Source organism: Labrus bergylta, chromosome 3, assembly GCF_963930695.1.
Source record: "Labrus bergylta chromosome 3, fLabBer1.1, whole genome shotgun sequence".
In the NCBI taxonomy this organism is placed as follows: Eukaryota; Metazoa; Chordata; class Actinopteri; order Labriformes; family Labridae; genus Labrus; species Labrus bergylta.
Window position 1 is genome coordinate 9,609,234 of NC_089197.1, and position 14,159 is coordinate 9,623,392.

Below are 14,159 nucleotides of genomic sequence, written 5' to 3' on the forward strand. Positions count from 1 at the left end.
TTTCCTCCTGACTCACGTGATACAGTCATTTAATCATTAGTGACAATTATAGATATTTCACTAAAACAAAAATACAGCGCACTAAACAGATTTTCCCGCCAATTTGACTCACCGTGTCACTTCTTCATGACTCCTCATGGAGGTGCTTATGACATGATTAAGAGTAACATGGTCAGAAGTTAAGACAGCGGGATAATGAAGTTTAAGAATGAAGTATTATAAGAGGTGAAACTGGCACCAAATTGCAGAGAATAAATAAATGCATCCTGAACGTAACCTTTCAAGGAGCTTTTTCAGATAATGAGATATTCCATTATGTGTTTGTCTTGCAATATATCAGTTACCTCAGATTCTCTGTATTGTGATATTATCAGTATTGTGTCGCATCACATTGTGAACGTACCCTTTGATTCTCAAATCGTTTTTTTTCTGCTGAGGTTTTCTTAGTGTTTCACGTTTCTGTGATCTTGTGGTTTCTCTTAAACTTCAGTGCTCGTTACATCCCTCTAATCCGAGTTCACCTGTGTCTTTTCTTCCTCTTTTAGGTGATCAGTCAGACCTGGGTTATAACTCGCTGTCGAAGGAGGAGGTTCGGAGGGGAGACCCCGGCGCTCCAGACTCGGCCCCCGACAAAGAAGACAAGAAGGAGAGCGACTGCAGCTCCCGTCAGTAGTCCCTCTGATCTGATATCACCTGATATTTCTTTCTACTTGTTCTTCTAAAAAATTATAACTTGGCAGCCTCGCAGGATTTCCCCTTCCTCTGCCTTGATCTCTCCGTCTCTCCTCCAGAGATTATTCATTCATTTTGGTTTCTCAACATCAAAGAGTTTCAGCCCTGTGTGGTGTGTTTTTTTTTCTTTCTCAAGCTGTGCTCGTAGTAAATTTTAAATTGTAATTTTGTGTTTGTAGTATCCGAGACGGAGAGCAGCAAGGGAAGCAAAGACTGCCTCCCCCAGCTGGAGGTGGAAGTCCAATCCTCCTTCAAGACCAGAGGGATAGTCCGCAGCAGTTGTGCTTTTGACGATTCATCGTGTAAACCCAAGAGCTCGGCCAGCGCAGGTAAGGAGGAGGTGGAGTCAGTAGTTATGTAAAGGTGAGGGGGATGCTGGTAAAGTTTTATTTTAATGATATCCCAAATGTGCCTGGATATAAAAAAGTCAGGAGCTTAATTTGAATGATTCCTAACTCATAATTCTCAGCTACTTTTGTTATAAAAGAGGAACCCAGAGGAAAGAATCAGAGCTGAAACATATTTTAAAACATGCTTTAGGATTTAAGAACGTGGGTTATTATTAATTGATAGTATCATCTTATACCTACAAAGCTTAATCTCTACCCTCTAGTTTTCATAAGCAGCCCATGCAGCAGAGTTTGAGCTCATAGTTACTCACTGAAATGTTCCATGGCGATATTTAATGTATGCACACAGGCTTGCACCAATAATATCTCATTAAGAGCCTGATTTTTTCACAGCAGTTCCCCCGATTATGTTTCAACAATTCAGTCGGGAGAATTAAACGGCCACTGTGGGCGGCAATAACCCAGTGTGTAGGAAGTTGGGTTGGAAATCGGTGGGTCGCCTGTTCATGTCAAAAAAGTGGAAATTGGTCTGGTAGCTGTAGAGGTGCTGGGTCACATACCGAGTGCTGCTGAGGCACTGAACCCCCAACAGCTCTGGTGCACTCCCTGTGTTATACTTTATATTTTCATTAAACTACAAATCAGTAGTATTCAAGAAGAGTATCACCAGTACCCAAGTTAAGACCACTTGTGAAACATTAAGGTAATATATAAAACCTTAATAGAAAGCCTTTAACATATTAAACAAATGCACACAAAAAAAAATTAAATGACAACTTGCAGTCACAGTTAGAGCCGTTTTCACAGAGGCACCCCTGGAAATTTCAAGAAAATTTCATTATGTGCTCGAAGATTGCTCCATTTGAAGGATACAAAACGTCACATCACCCTCTCCAACTCGCTCTAAGTGAATTTTCCGGAATATATTGTGCTACGATTACACGTCGGCTCAGCTCAACTTCAAGTGGAAAATGTAGAAGGTGGCTGCAGGAAAAAAATATCCAGGTGAAGTCTGGGTGAAAAATAAAGCCGTTTTGCATTTACACATGCAGCTCACCCTGACAATTTGGAGTTTTGTGCACTAAAGTATTCTCTTAATCGACTAGCATTAGGTCCACTATGAGAGGGAGGCACTTCAGATGCTCGGGGACTTCACTTTATCTGCAGAAGGTCAATAACATCACATCATGCTTTTTTGCTCTCAGGCCATGTTGCAGGTCTCCTCTTCACTTCCTCCCTGGATGAGATCGGTGAGATCAAGTCCAACAGTTTGCTCAGGAGGCATAAGAGCGCTCTGGAGGAGGTGGTTGGCAGATCCGGCGGTGGCTCCGCTCTCGACTGGCAGGGCGTGAGGGGCCGCCGGCTGAGCGGTGACACGGTTGGCAGCAATGGCAGCGGCACAACTGTCCTCGGCCTGGGTATGTGCCAGGGTGAAACCGACCCTGAAAAGATCGCAGGACATCTGGGGGCGGATGTCAAAATTCTCTCTGGTGCAAACTTCAGTAAGAATACGAAGCCTCGACCGCTGGTTTCGGGGAGGCAGGAGGGGGCTGCTGGTGTTGCCAGGTGTCATGACGACATGGAGGAGGAAGAGGAGACGGAGGGATTGGACTCCAGTGATGAAGACAGAAGTAATACAGAAGCCATTTTTGATTTTGAAGATCTGGATTTGGACAACCCCTCAACAAGAGGAGACATCAGATCTAAAAAATCTCATAAAAAGCCCGTTGGACGAAGCGCCAGCTACGGAGGTGTGAGCGCCGAGGCATCCAGAGTGGCCGTCAAACGCACAGACATCGAGAAGGGCTATGACCCTTTGTCCCTGCTGGCAGCAGAGTCCCATTCCGAGCAGCAAAACGAGGATCAGGACCCAGAGGGGGACGAGGCCAGCACGCCGAGCGCCCGACGACACCTCGCCAGGGAGATCGAGCTGTACATGAACCACATGGGCAGCCCGCTGAGCAGCCGCACACCCAGTCTAGACCTACAGGACCCTTCCAGCCCCCTCCTCCTTCACCCTGCATCCCTCTCTGCCCCCCGCAGAGCCAGCCTGCCGCACAGCTCCCCCCTCAGGGCCGCTGGAGTCCCGCGCTCCCGCACCTTCCACCCGCCCTCGCCCTCGGAAACCATCACTCATCAACGTCTGTGGTCGTCACCTCCACGTCGCAGCTCCAGCACCACCCCGAGCCCCAGTCCTCGACCCAGCCCGTACAGGGAGAGGACAGACAGGATGAGCCTGGCCTCACCTTCACCCTCCTCCTCCTCCTTCGCTCTGGACACTCTGCTCACACCGACGCTCGATGTGTTCAAGACCAGTGTGGTCTCTGCAGGGAAGGGCGTGGCAGAGAAGGCAAGCCGCTGGTATTCCCGCCTTGCAACGTACACCACACCCACCAAGGTACAATGTCTGCTTGTCAAAGTAATTGCGCTGTGACAATTTAAAACTCCAACTATTTTAAAAGGACTTTGATCAGATTAATTGTTGTGTTGGTTTCCTACGCTTGTTCTACAAATACCTCTAAATATGTATTTATGTACCTACAGTATATGTTACATTTTAATAGAAAAAAACGGATCATACACGTCTAAATTTGTGAGTTTCTTCTAAAGGATTTCTGATTTAAATTTGCCCTAAATGGGACCTGAAGCTGCATAAACATGTCTGGTTGTATCGCAGAGCTGTAACTTCTCTCCTTCTGGTTCATTTAGTACTGAGCCACCACAAGCAGTGGTCCAAGATGAAGCCAGAGTTTGAGTTGTACTGCCATCTTGTGGCCGGTTTGGTGTGTCACAGTCCTCGATAATGTGAAGGAAAGCCTTTTGGCCATCTTTCTGTATATTTGTCTCCTCTGCTCACTCCTCGTTACTGTTCTCAAAATCTATCAATAACAAAGTACCCAACCACTGACATGTAGACAGAAATCCCTGATTCATAACGACGCAGTCAACCAATCAAATTTCTCGACAGCTAAGAATCACCAGGAAGCAGCTCCCAACACACTTTACATTTAAATGGAACAAACACGGGCCGATCCAAATATATCAAACAAAAAAGTGTTGAAGTAGAAAAAACAAATTTAGATGCATCAATAATAAAGTAATGTTTGAATGAAAATCTTTATTTAGATCAGTGATTCTCAACTGGTCTAGCCTCAAGACCCACTTTAAACTCCTTAATGATTAATCCCGACCCTAATTTCTGATATCTTTCAACCAATTAGATGTATTTAATAAAACAAGCATGTTTTTAAAAGCTCTCTATACTCTTTTGGACACCTTTTTTTTTCCTGGCACACATTTGCGACCCACCAAAAACCGCTCCGCCACCCCCTTTTGGGTCCAGAGTCCGACCCACCAGTTGAGTACCAATGATTTAGATAAGTTAGAAACGACCTCTGACGAGTAGATGTAATTCTCTGATATATTATTATGATACAAACCGTCTGCCAGACCTTTAGTTCAGTACTCAGACGATAATAAATGGTTTTGGATATCTGGCAACATGACTGTGTTTGAATTGCGTGTGTGTGTGTGTCTGTTAGCAGCACAGCTTGTAGGTAGCTTGTATAGCATCTGTAACATTTACTCCATGATGGCGTTTACCTGACCCGCTCTCCTCTGTTCATGCAGGAGGGTTTCAGTGATAGAATGAGCGTGTCCTCTCTTGGTATTGGAGATCCAGACTGCTCGTCCATGATGGATGAGGAAGACTGTGGGGAGTCAGGCAGCTCTGTAGTCTCTCCTCAGAGGAACGGCCCGATGGGACCTCGCAAGAGCCCCCGACGCAGCCCCCTCCGCAGCAGACTGGACGGCCCCAGCCTGGGTAGACCCACATCTCTGCTCCCTGGTAAAAAAATGTTCTCTCAAAAGAGACAGCTGAAGAAAGTTATGAAGATAGATTTCTCAAGTTATCAATATCAGCAAGTTCCAAAACAATAACAGCTTTCTTTGTAGCAATTTATTTATGAACTTTTTCACAGCACACCCATTTAAAAAACATCAAAACCAATCACATCAATCAGTGTCCAAAGGAAGTCCTTATAAGGGTCTGCCAATTTGTCACAATTGCTGGATGTCCTAAAAAATATGCCAGGAATAATTTGCTGTTGGTGAGATGTTTTACTCTCTATAACGTCCTTTAAGGTAACATGATTTGATCATTTTTTATGCTCCTGTAGGATCTGTCCTCTCGCCTCCTGGCTTCCCTATGCCGGATAAGTCGGACCTCGGCTCTTCACGCTACACCAGCAACACCAGCATCTTCAACAACTACGCCATGGAGGTAAAACTAGGAGAGTGAGAAGTAGAATTATTACACTGATCAGGCGAAATGTTATACTTATGACAGGTAAAGGGAGTCTCTTTACTTGTCTCTGGGTGGGATATGTTAGGCAGCAAGTGAACAGTTTGTCCTCGATGTTGGAAGGAGGTAAAATGGAGAAGGATGGAGTGAGGATGTGAGCGACTTTGACAAAGGGTGGAATTGTGATGCCTAGACGACTGGGTCACAGCATTTTTAAAACTGCAGCTCTTGTGGTTGTTCTCAGTCTGCAGTGGTCAAATGTTATGTCTTTACCCTGTCACTCACCTGGACTGCAGCTCTGCTAAATGGCTTTTGCCATACTGCTCTACTACCTGGACAAGAACAGGGAATGGAAAACAGCTCCTAAAGAGCAGCGTGGTTTGGCAGTTTTTCTGATATAAAAAATGGGGACAGAGTTGTATGTGTCAGGTTAAACTGGCCACTCGATCAAGGCAGTGCATAACTACATTTAACCTGCAAGGAGGAATCAAGTCCGGTTGCTTGCAGTGGGTGATGGCGGCGACTGAATATGTCATGACACAGTGCATGATTCAGAATTGTATACTTGTTTATTGGTTGCACCAGTAGGGCCTAGTTCACTTTCCGATTAAATATTTGGTCTTAAAAGTGCATCTTTATCGCCACATTTGATGCATAGTTTTAAAATCGTGTGTGTGTGTGTGTGTGTGTGTGTGTGTGTGTGTGTGTGTGTGTGTGTGTGTGTTTCCAGCTGCTGATCTCCAGCTGTTCTCGCTGTAAGACGTGTGACTGTCTGGTGTACGACGAGGAGATCATGGCGGGCTGGACGGCCGACGACTCCAACCTGAACACCACCTGCCCCTTCTGTGGAAACCCCTTCCTGCCGTTCCTCAACGTGGAGATCAGGGACATGCGAGGACCCGGCAGGTAGACAAGTACACCCAAGAAGTTCTAAATCATACAACAATCTGTAGCATATCGTTTTTAGACCGAATGAGGCCTCAATTATCATCGTTATCCCCCATCATTTTACATTACTTTTGCCAAAGCCCCAAAAACCCAGACATCTATATAACTTTAGAAGAACCCGATCTTTCTCACACATCATTCATCCTCTCTGCAGGCTTTTCCTGAAGGGCAGCCCGTCGGTGGATGAGGCGATGACCTCATCGTACTCAGCCTCCACAGGTCTGGACACGGGGACGTCCAACTTGTCCACCCCCTGTCCCACAACCGCCGTCTCCCCTCCCTCACCTACGATCGCTGTCCAGGCGTGCTCAGGCACTGGAAGGTAATCGACAAACTTCATTTATTTTTGCCTTAAATGTATATTTATAGGTCCTAAATGTGATATTTTCTCAAACATCTTTATTGAATGTTATTGTTTTTTTTAACTTTATATGTGTCTTTATTCATTGCTGACTCAAAAAAAATCTTTGCTACTGAATGTTTTCAACTAATATTTTAACAGGTAGTTAAAGTTAAAGAGAAAATCTAAAGCTTCTTTGTTCTTGTTTTATTGAACTGGGTTAGAAATCTGTGTAACCGTCTGAGCGTCCTCGCCCTGTCTTCACAGAATTCAATCAACCAGAGGTATCAACATCCCCACAGACCGCCGCCCCGGGGCGCTGTCCCCTGGAGGACCCATGGCTCGCAGTGTCAGCGCCTTTGAGCCTATGGAGGAAACGTCTCTTCCCAGACGCTGTGTGCCGACATCAGGCAGCCTGCCGAGCCGTCTCAATGAAACCCCGGTATGTCTCGCCTGAAGTCAGTGATATAACAACATTTCAGTGATGCTCCGGTTTTCATAAGCAACTGTGAGCTTACAAGTACTTACTTCATTTCCAGTTTAATGGAAACTTGAATGTCAAGTGCATCATCAAAATAAAATAATTTCCCTCGTTATGCCAAGGACCCTCTGAGTATGGAGTGGCGGCTCCACAACCCCGAGCCGGTGACGGTTCCCTACCTGAGTCCTCTGGTTCTGTGGAAGGAGCTGGAGAGTCTGCTGGAGAACGAGGGCGACCCTGTGATCACGGAGGCCGACATGGTGGATCATCACCCCATCATCTACTGGAACCTGGTCTGGTACTTCAGGCGGCTGGACCTGCCCAGTAACCTGCCCGGTCTGATCCTCACCTCTGATCACTGCAACATAGACTCCCAGGTCAGATACGCATTAAACATACAGAAACGGGGATAATCATAACTTCTCAGAACAGGCTGTTTCTGTGTCTGTACCTTTAAATGTAGATGAGCTGTGTCTGACCACGCCCCCTCTCTGGAAGGGCTTGGGTGTCTCGGGCTTTCTCGCTCCATGTCCTAACACCTAGCTGTGGGAGTGTCACCCACCTGGGGGAGGGTTTACTGCCCTTTGTGATGTCATAAAGGGAAAATCTCGACCAGTTTAAATGGAGTCTTGACAGAACAAATTTTTTTTTTTCTTGCCCATGTATATTCTAACAAAAGAAAGCAATAGAAATGAATTGAATATATTTTTGTCTACTGTCTCACCGTGCTTCTGTTTGTCTCTGGTCGTCTGTCAGGTCCCTCGTCACTGGATGTCCGAGGACAGTAAACACGTCCTGATCCAGATTCTGTGGGACAACCTGAAGCTGCACCAGGAAGCGATCCAGCCTCTCTACATCCTGTGGAACACCTTCAGTGAGTCACACGGCTCGGTTTGTGTCTGTTTATGAGTCAGCAGACAGTCTGATAATTTACTCTCAGAGGAGCACTGACTGCTGCTGATAAAGATTTTTAGAAACTGCAGCATTAAACTTTAATGATCCTCAGAGTGAAGCACAACAAAAGTGAAAAACAGAAGAATGGGGTGAAAACACTTGAGGAAATTAAAGGAGAGGGGGGGAGTGAATCAAGCAGGGATAGACAGATTTAATGCACAAAAAGAAAATTACAAAAAGTGCATAAAAAAACAACTTTGAAAATAAACCAAGAAAAAAATAAAACATTAAATCTTTAACTGCAGAGGTTAAATAGCATCAGATGTAAACATCAGATCTGTGTGGAGCCATCAGGTTTGTGCTCAGTCTGTGTTAATGAGTTGTGTAATGTCGACGGAGGCGTGGACGCAGCTGGCTAATGATGTGCTAACAGGCTCTGTCTGCTCTCTGTCTTGCAGGGCTTAATTGTTCTCTGTTGTTAGACAGTGAGTGTTTATCTCTCCTCTTTAGACGAGTCTTCTTGTTTGTGTGCTGCTGTTCTGTCTCCAGACCTGCTTCCTCCCTCTGCTCGCTGTCTCTGCTCGATGCATTTCAGTGTGTCATCTGTGGAAAAAAAAATCAGCCTCAGTGTCTTTGTAAAGTGTCAAATCTTCTGACTCTGACGGAGGGATTGTGTGTTTGTTTTTTTTGTGAAATTCTGGTGACACATCAAATATCTGCGTTTGAATGAAGGTGTGCATCTCTGATGAATGTTTACATCCATTAGCTGAGATGGAGTTCATTGTTTATTCTTCTGCAACTTAAAAAAAAGGACGTACTTTTAGTACTAAAGGGGCTGGGTACTGAAGACAATAATAACAATAATAATCCATTTATTTTTTTAACCCTTTTAAAAACGAGGGTTTACAAAGTGCTTTCACACACGACAAGCAAACATAAAAACAAAAACAAGACCACAGAGCAACTCACTGAAGAGACACCCAACCAACAACAACAGAAACCCCGACAGTAAAAAAAGAACCCGAACAGAAACACGACCAACATCAGAACCCAAACATCACCAGAATTCAAGCAACATAGTAAATCATAATAGCTCGGGTAATACAGGAAACCAGGCAGATTAGGTTGAGACCAAGAGGGCCGAGGCTGTTAGGAGATTCAATTCAATTCAAAAAACTTTATTTGTCCCCGATGGGCAATTCAAAAGCAAATCAAATAAGTGAGCAATTAAAAGAGACACAGTAAGAAGTAAGAGCTTCAAAACAATAAAAAGTGGCTAGACACTATAAAACAAGAAGACAAATTACACTCCAGACTTCATCTATTCTGTATTTTATTTGTCCATTTTACTGCAGACTCACCCTCCCTGATTTCTGACTCGATCCGCTGTCCTGTCTTTAAAATAAAAGTGCAGTGCAGCGGACCTTTTAGATGGAACAAAATGTGACCGATCAAAAGAGACACAACAAAACAAAATGTATTAAAAGCTCACTATAGACTTTTTACAACATTTAATTTTTCCTTGCACTCATTGGAGACCCTCTGAAAACAGCTCAGTGACCCACTTTTGGGTCCCGACTCACCCGTTGAAAACCACTGCTCTAGGGTACAGCTCATTGGGATCCTAACAAACAAACAAAGCACAAAATATTAGGATGATTTTCAAAGGAAATTTGTTGTTCATTTTATTTTATTTTGAACACAAGTTCAGTCGAAATATAATACTTTAGGCTATCATTAACTCATCTAATTTATGTTGCATATCAACAGAACTAATTTTGTTGATATATTTGTCTCGATATTTGATCGAGTTGACTTTAACTCGATCTTATTCAACAAACACTTTATGTCAAGTGAAGTATATTTACAAAAGTACCCAGCCTCTAGTACTTCTCATCTGATTGTAAACATTTCAGTGATTCAAACATTTTCATTTTTCCATTTATGTTCTTCGTTTGACACACTCACGAGTCCACAGCTGAACTGTGTGTGTGTGTGTGTGTGTCTGTGTGTGTGTTTCTGCAGATGTGGGTTACCCTCTGTCCCGGCCGGTCGTGGAGGAGGAGAAGCCGTTCAGCGAGGAGTTGCTGCACAGCGTGGTGAGGAGCATCCAGAGGAACGACATCAGCCGGCCGATGGCTCAGCTGCTGCAGCTGCTGGGACAGACGCTCGGAGTCAAGAGGCAGAGGTCACGACCTGAACAACATGTCATCAATATTTAGTTTTTCTAAATGTTTATATCTGCCCTAAAAAAAAAGGGACAAATATCATTTACAATAATCAATGACATTTAGTCGTTTTGAATCCTGAAGCGCAACTGTTTGACCTCTCTCTCTCTCTCTCTCTCTTCAGGAGTTTGTATCGGGACGTTCTCTTCCTGTCTCTCGTGGCTCTTGGAAAAGACAACATTGATATCGGTGAGTCAAATATTTCTGCTATAAAGATCATATGTCAGATCCCCAGAATCTTACATACAATAAATGCTACTGCTTTCATCTCCCTGTGTTTAAAAATATTTTCTTAATTTTTAGTTGAGCTAAAGGTTATAAACGAGACGTCTATTCCAGGCTGCTCTGGTTAAAGGAAACTTGATTTAAATAAGAGCTGCATTTACAATCTTCTGTCCCTTCTTTAGAGAAACATGATCAAACAGTAAATACTTTTATTTTACCATTAAAGGCACGATATGTAAATTCCACCACCAGGGGGCTCTCAATCAAAACAAAAGATGACGTTGTGGCTGTCAGGGAATCATGGGAGTGATTCTCTCTGCTACTCTGTAAACTAGCTGGCTGTTAACCTAAAACTACAAACTAAAAGACGCTATAATCCTCCTTAGAGCTGAGGAAACAGTTTGTTCCTCTGGATTCACAAACATGTTTTTGCATCTTTGATTGAAGGAAAACAATACTTAAATCGCCTCATGTGGTTAAAAACGATCACTAGAGAATATATTGTTCTAATCTTCACTTCCTGCTCCTCCCCCCTCAGACGCCTTCGACCGCGAGTACAAGTTGGCCTACGACCGCCTTGTACCGAGTCTGGTGAAGCTGACCCACAACTGTGACCGTCCTCCCAGCACGGGGGTGATGGAGTGCCGCAGGACGTTTGGAGAGCCTTACCTGTAAAATTCACACACACACACACACACACACACACACACACACACACACACACACACACACACACACACACACACACACACACACACACGCCATTGCTTGAAGACGCGCTCAGGAAACCTTGGGGAGGACTGTGAATGTTGCACTACGGTAACGATGTTTCAAACGGTACAGACGACAGCGCTCAGCATTCATGTAGCCTGAAACAAAAACTAAATGGAGGATTTCAAACACTCACACACATAAACTGGACTTCATCCAGCGCTGTTACATGACGCTTCTACCCTGTGAAGATGATTTAAATATCCTGTAAATACACAACAGTAGAGGATTTTTATAATGCAACATTTATATTGTCATACAGCATATGAAGACTAATTCTAGAAATATTTTAATCTGAAATATTTATACAAAGTAAGCTTTATTTATTGTCTTGTCTTCTGTTTGGTTGTGTCCTGTGGTTGTTTGAGGCGTGTTCCTCTAAATGAGGATTTCATTTCATTATCTGGTTTAAAAAGCTTTCATGTGTTTTTAACCACCACGTCTTTAAGTCCAGTAAACTCAATGATGTTGTTAGCAGGAGCTACCTGCGGCTAACACTGTGCTGTGTGCGTCTATGGACGTTAGCTAAAGGCTCTGCTCCCTGAAACATGAGCAGGAAACACGTTTCCAGCAGGGGAAAGAAAACCAACGTGCTCTCTGCAGCTGGATTTCAGGTGTTAAAATCACATCCAGCAGTTTTCTTTGTCGGTGGTCTCAAATGGGCGAGTCTCCTGGCTCACAGGTCAGACTTTTACATGATGTAGTCTGAGCCTGGGGTACTCGTGTTAGAACTTTAAATGTAGGTTAAATGAGCTCTCATGAACTATGACAGCGTGTCCTAACAGCATGTGGAGTGAGCGGACATTAGCGACAAAATCAGCCTGATTCAATTGTTTCCTACTGGAGAGTCAAGACGGTCTGCGAGCCAAAGCCTGGTTTTTATTTTCATTCCTCTCCCTCGTGTAGACAATTATGAGGAAGGAGGGGGCTATCCAAGGCACTGGCATTGTCTCTTTTTTCACTCAACAGAGGTTTTTAGCTTGTTTTTCAAAGGTGAGATAGTAGTGCATTTATAATATCCATATCCCTGTTTGAGATGTTTTGCTTTGACTTGTGTCAACGCCAGAGGAAAAACCTAAATCAGCTCACAGCGAGACGTTTATTAACGAGCGCTTAATTGTGTTTGTGAATTGAGTCAACAGCTTGTTAAGACAAAGCTTCACACTTACCTTCATTACAAAATCACTAGATGTTAAACTGTTCACAGAGCAGAGAAGTAAACATGTAACAGCTGCAGCGTGGACAGCGAGCGTATCTGAAAGTCTGCTGCAGGAGTAACGCCTGTGATTTCTTAAAGATTGAGATTTTTTTTATCATATCTTTGTTTTTAACTTGAAATTTTCTGAAATGTTCTGTAAAAAAAAGCCAACGTGTGCTGCAGAACTTGTTTCAAATATCACCTGAGTAAACATCTCATCAAGAGATGAAAGTCTGCCCGAGCTTTTATCTCAAACATATCGAATTTAAACCAAAAACAGATTCTTATATATCAGTGTTTACTGGATGATCCAGTATGGCTGCTTCATTACATACAGTATCAGTGTTTGGATTTCTACCTTTGATCCTCCTGGGAAGAAAAAACCCTGAACCCTCAGCTTCAATCTTTATTTGTATAGCGCCAATTCATAACATGTGTTTTCTGGAGACGCTTTACTAAAGAGCAGGTAAAAGACCTTTACTCATTGTTAAGAAAAATGGGATGGGGGAGATGGGATAAGAAGCAGGAAGGATTTCTCCTTTGTATTCCTAAGTGTTCCTAAGGTGGAGGTCAGAGCAGGCCGTGCATGGACGAGGACGGCGGTGGTTGTGGGGACGACACAGTCCGATGGCCTGGCTGATACTTTATATCCACATACTCATCTCCTCTCATAAATGTAGAAATGAAAAAAAAGTGAAACCACGATTCCAGTTCTGTTGTTTCTGGTGAACAATGGAAACAAAGAAGAGTCACTGAAAAATGGATGAGTTCATATTTGGTGTTAACAGGTCCTCTGATTGATGAATGAACATGCTCCAGTGTTTGTGAAGATAAGGGATTATCAGGACTCAAACTTGAATCATGAGAACGTTCATATCTGGGAGAGTTATCAAACTGATCTGATTATCAATATGTTGGAAGGATTTTTCTTCACCTACAAAAATACTTTGTACACATGAGCTCATATCAAATTCTGCGTTTTCTTTCCATCAGCAGACCGATGTGATGTTTTTCTTTATGGGTTATTAAAGCTTTTAAAAACTGTATTAGAGACTGTCCAAGGGAGAAAAATAGTTTTTTTGGCAGGAAAACAACTCGTAGATGTCTCACATACCATCCTTAAACGTATTTTATCTACACTGACACTGTGGTTGACGGAGGACCCTCGAGTCTAAACTGATAGAGGGTCTCATGAAGGTCGACGTTGTGTGTGATTCATGGCAGAGAAAACTAACTCTGGAACAAGTTGCACTTTGACCCTAAGAAGTGGACTGACCACAACTGAGCAGCTGGAAAACGCTGTGATCCATCTGTGGACATTTGTTGTGTAATAGTTGTACAAATGAATGATTTTGCAGTATCTGGGGTTCATGTACATTTTAACTCGCCCTTTGTAGAAACCACATTTTATAACAGTTTATGTGAAAAGGTCCTTTTTAGATGTGCTGAAGGTTCTGTACAGCGAGCAGATCTGCAGGACTGTTTAAGTGTAAATAAAATCACTCACTCTCTGTGTTGGTACTGTTCTTCTTTCTCCTGTGAGGGAGATCACTCTGGTCACTGGGTGCTTCTGAATTGCAAAGTGCCTACAAAATCTGTCCGTGCTGTATCCTGTTAGGAGCTACTGTTCAGTAGGCCGATATTTGTTCCTACTTCGTCTGATTCATTCAGTGTGGAAGTGGCGTCGTT

General features: G+C 43.5%; 1 protein-coding gene across 9 annotated transcripts in view; it reads left to right on the forward strand.

Annotated features, from left to right (window-relative positions):
- Positions 1 to 13,981, forward strand: part of LOC109988633 (C-myc promoter-binding protein-like) — a 74,719-nt gene extending 60,738 nt beyond the window's left edge. For 6 of the 9 annotated variants that reach the window (XM_065952634.1, XM_065952636.1, XM_029278518.2 and 3 more), the window contains 14 exons: positions 546 to 665; positions 912 to 1,061; positions 2,288 to 3,480; positions 4,713 to 4,929; positions 5,261 to 5,364; positions 6,116 to 6,291; positions 6,488 to 6,655; positions 6,941 to 7,115; positions 7,277 to 7,531; positions 7,911 to 8,028; positions 8,507 to 8,533; positions 10,074 to 10,236; positions 10,401 to 10,465; positions 11,040 to 13,981. In XM_065952634.1, the coding sequence (XP_065808706.1) occupies positions 546 to 665; positions 912 to 1,061; positions 2,288 to 3,480; positions 4,713 to 4,929; positions 5,261 to 5,364; positions 6,116 to 6,291; positions 6,488 to 6,655; positions 6,941 to 7,115; positions 7,277 to 7,531; positions 7,911 to 8,028; positions 8,507 to 8,533; positions 10,074 to 10,236; positions 10,401 to 10,465; positions 11,040 to 11,176 (3,068 nt within the window). In that variant the 3' untranslated portion in view covers positions 11,177 to 13,981. The remainder of the gene's footprint in view (positions 1 to 545; positions 666 to 911; positions 1,062 to 2,287; positions 3,481 to 4,712; positions 4,930 to 5,260; positions 5,365 to 6,115; positions 6,292 to 6,487; positions 6,656 to 6,940; positions 7,116 to 7,276; positions 7,532 to 7,910; positions 8,029 to 8,506; positions 8,534 to 10,073; positions 10,237 to 10,400; positions 10,466 to 11,039) is intronic. The other 3 variants (XM_065952635.1, XM_065952640.1, XM_065952641.1) reach the window with 1 other exon arrangement.
- The last annotated feature ends 178 nt before the right edge of the window (positions 13,982 to 14,159 follow it).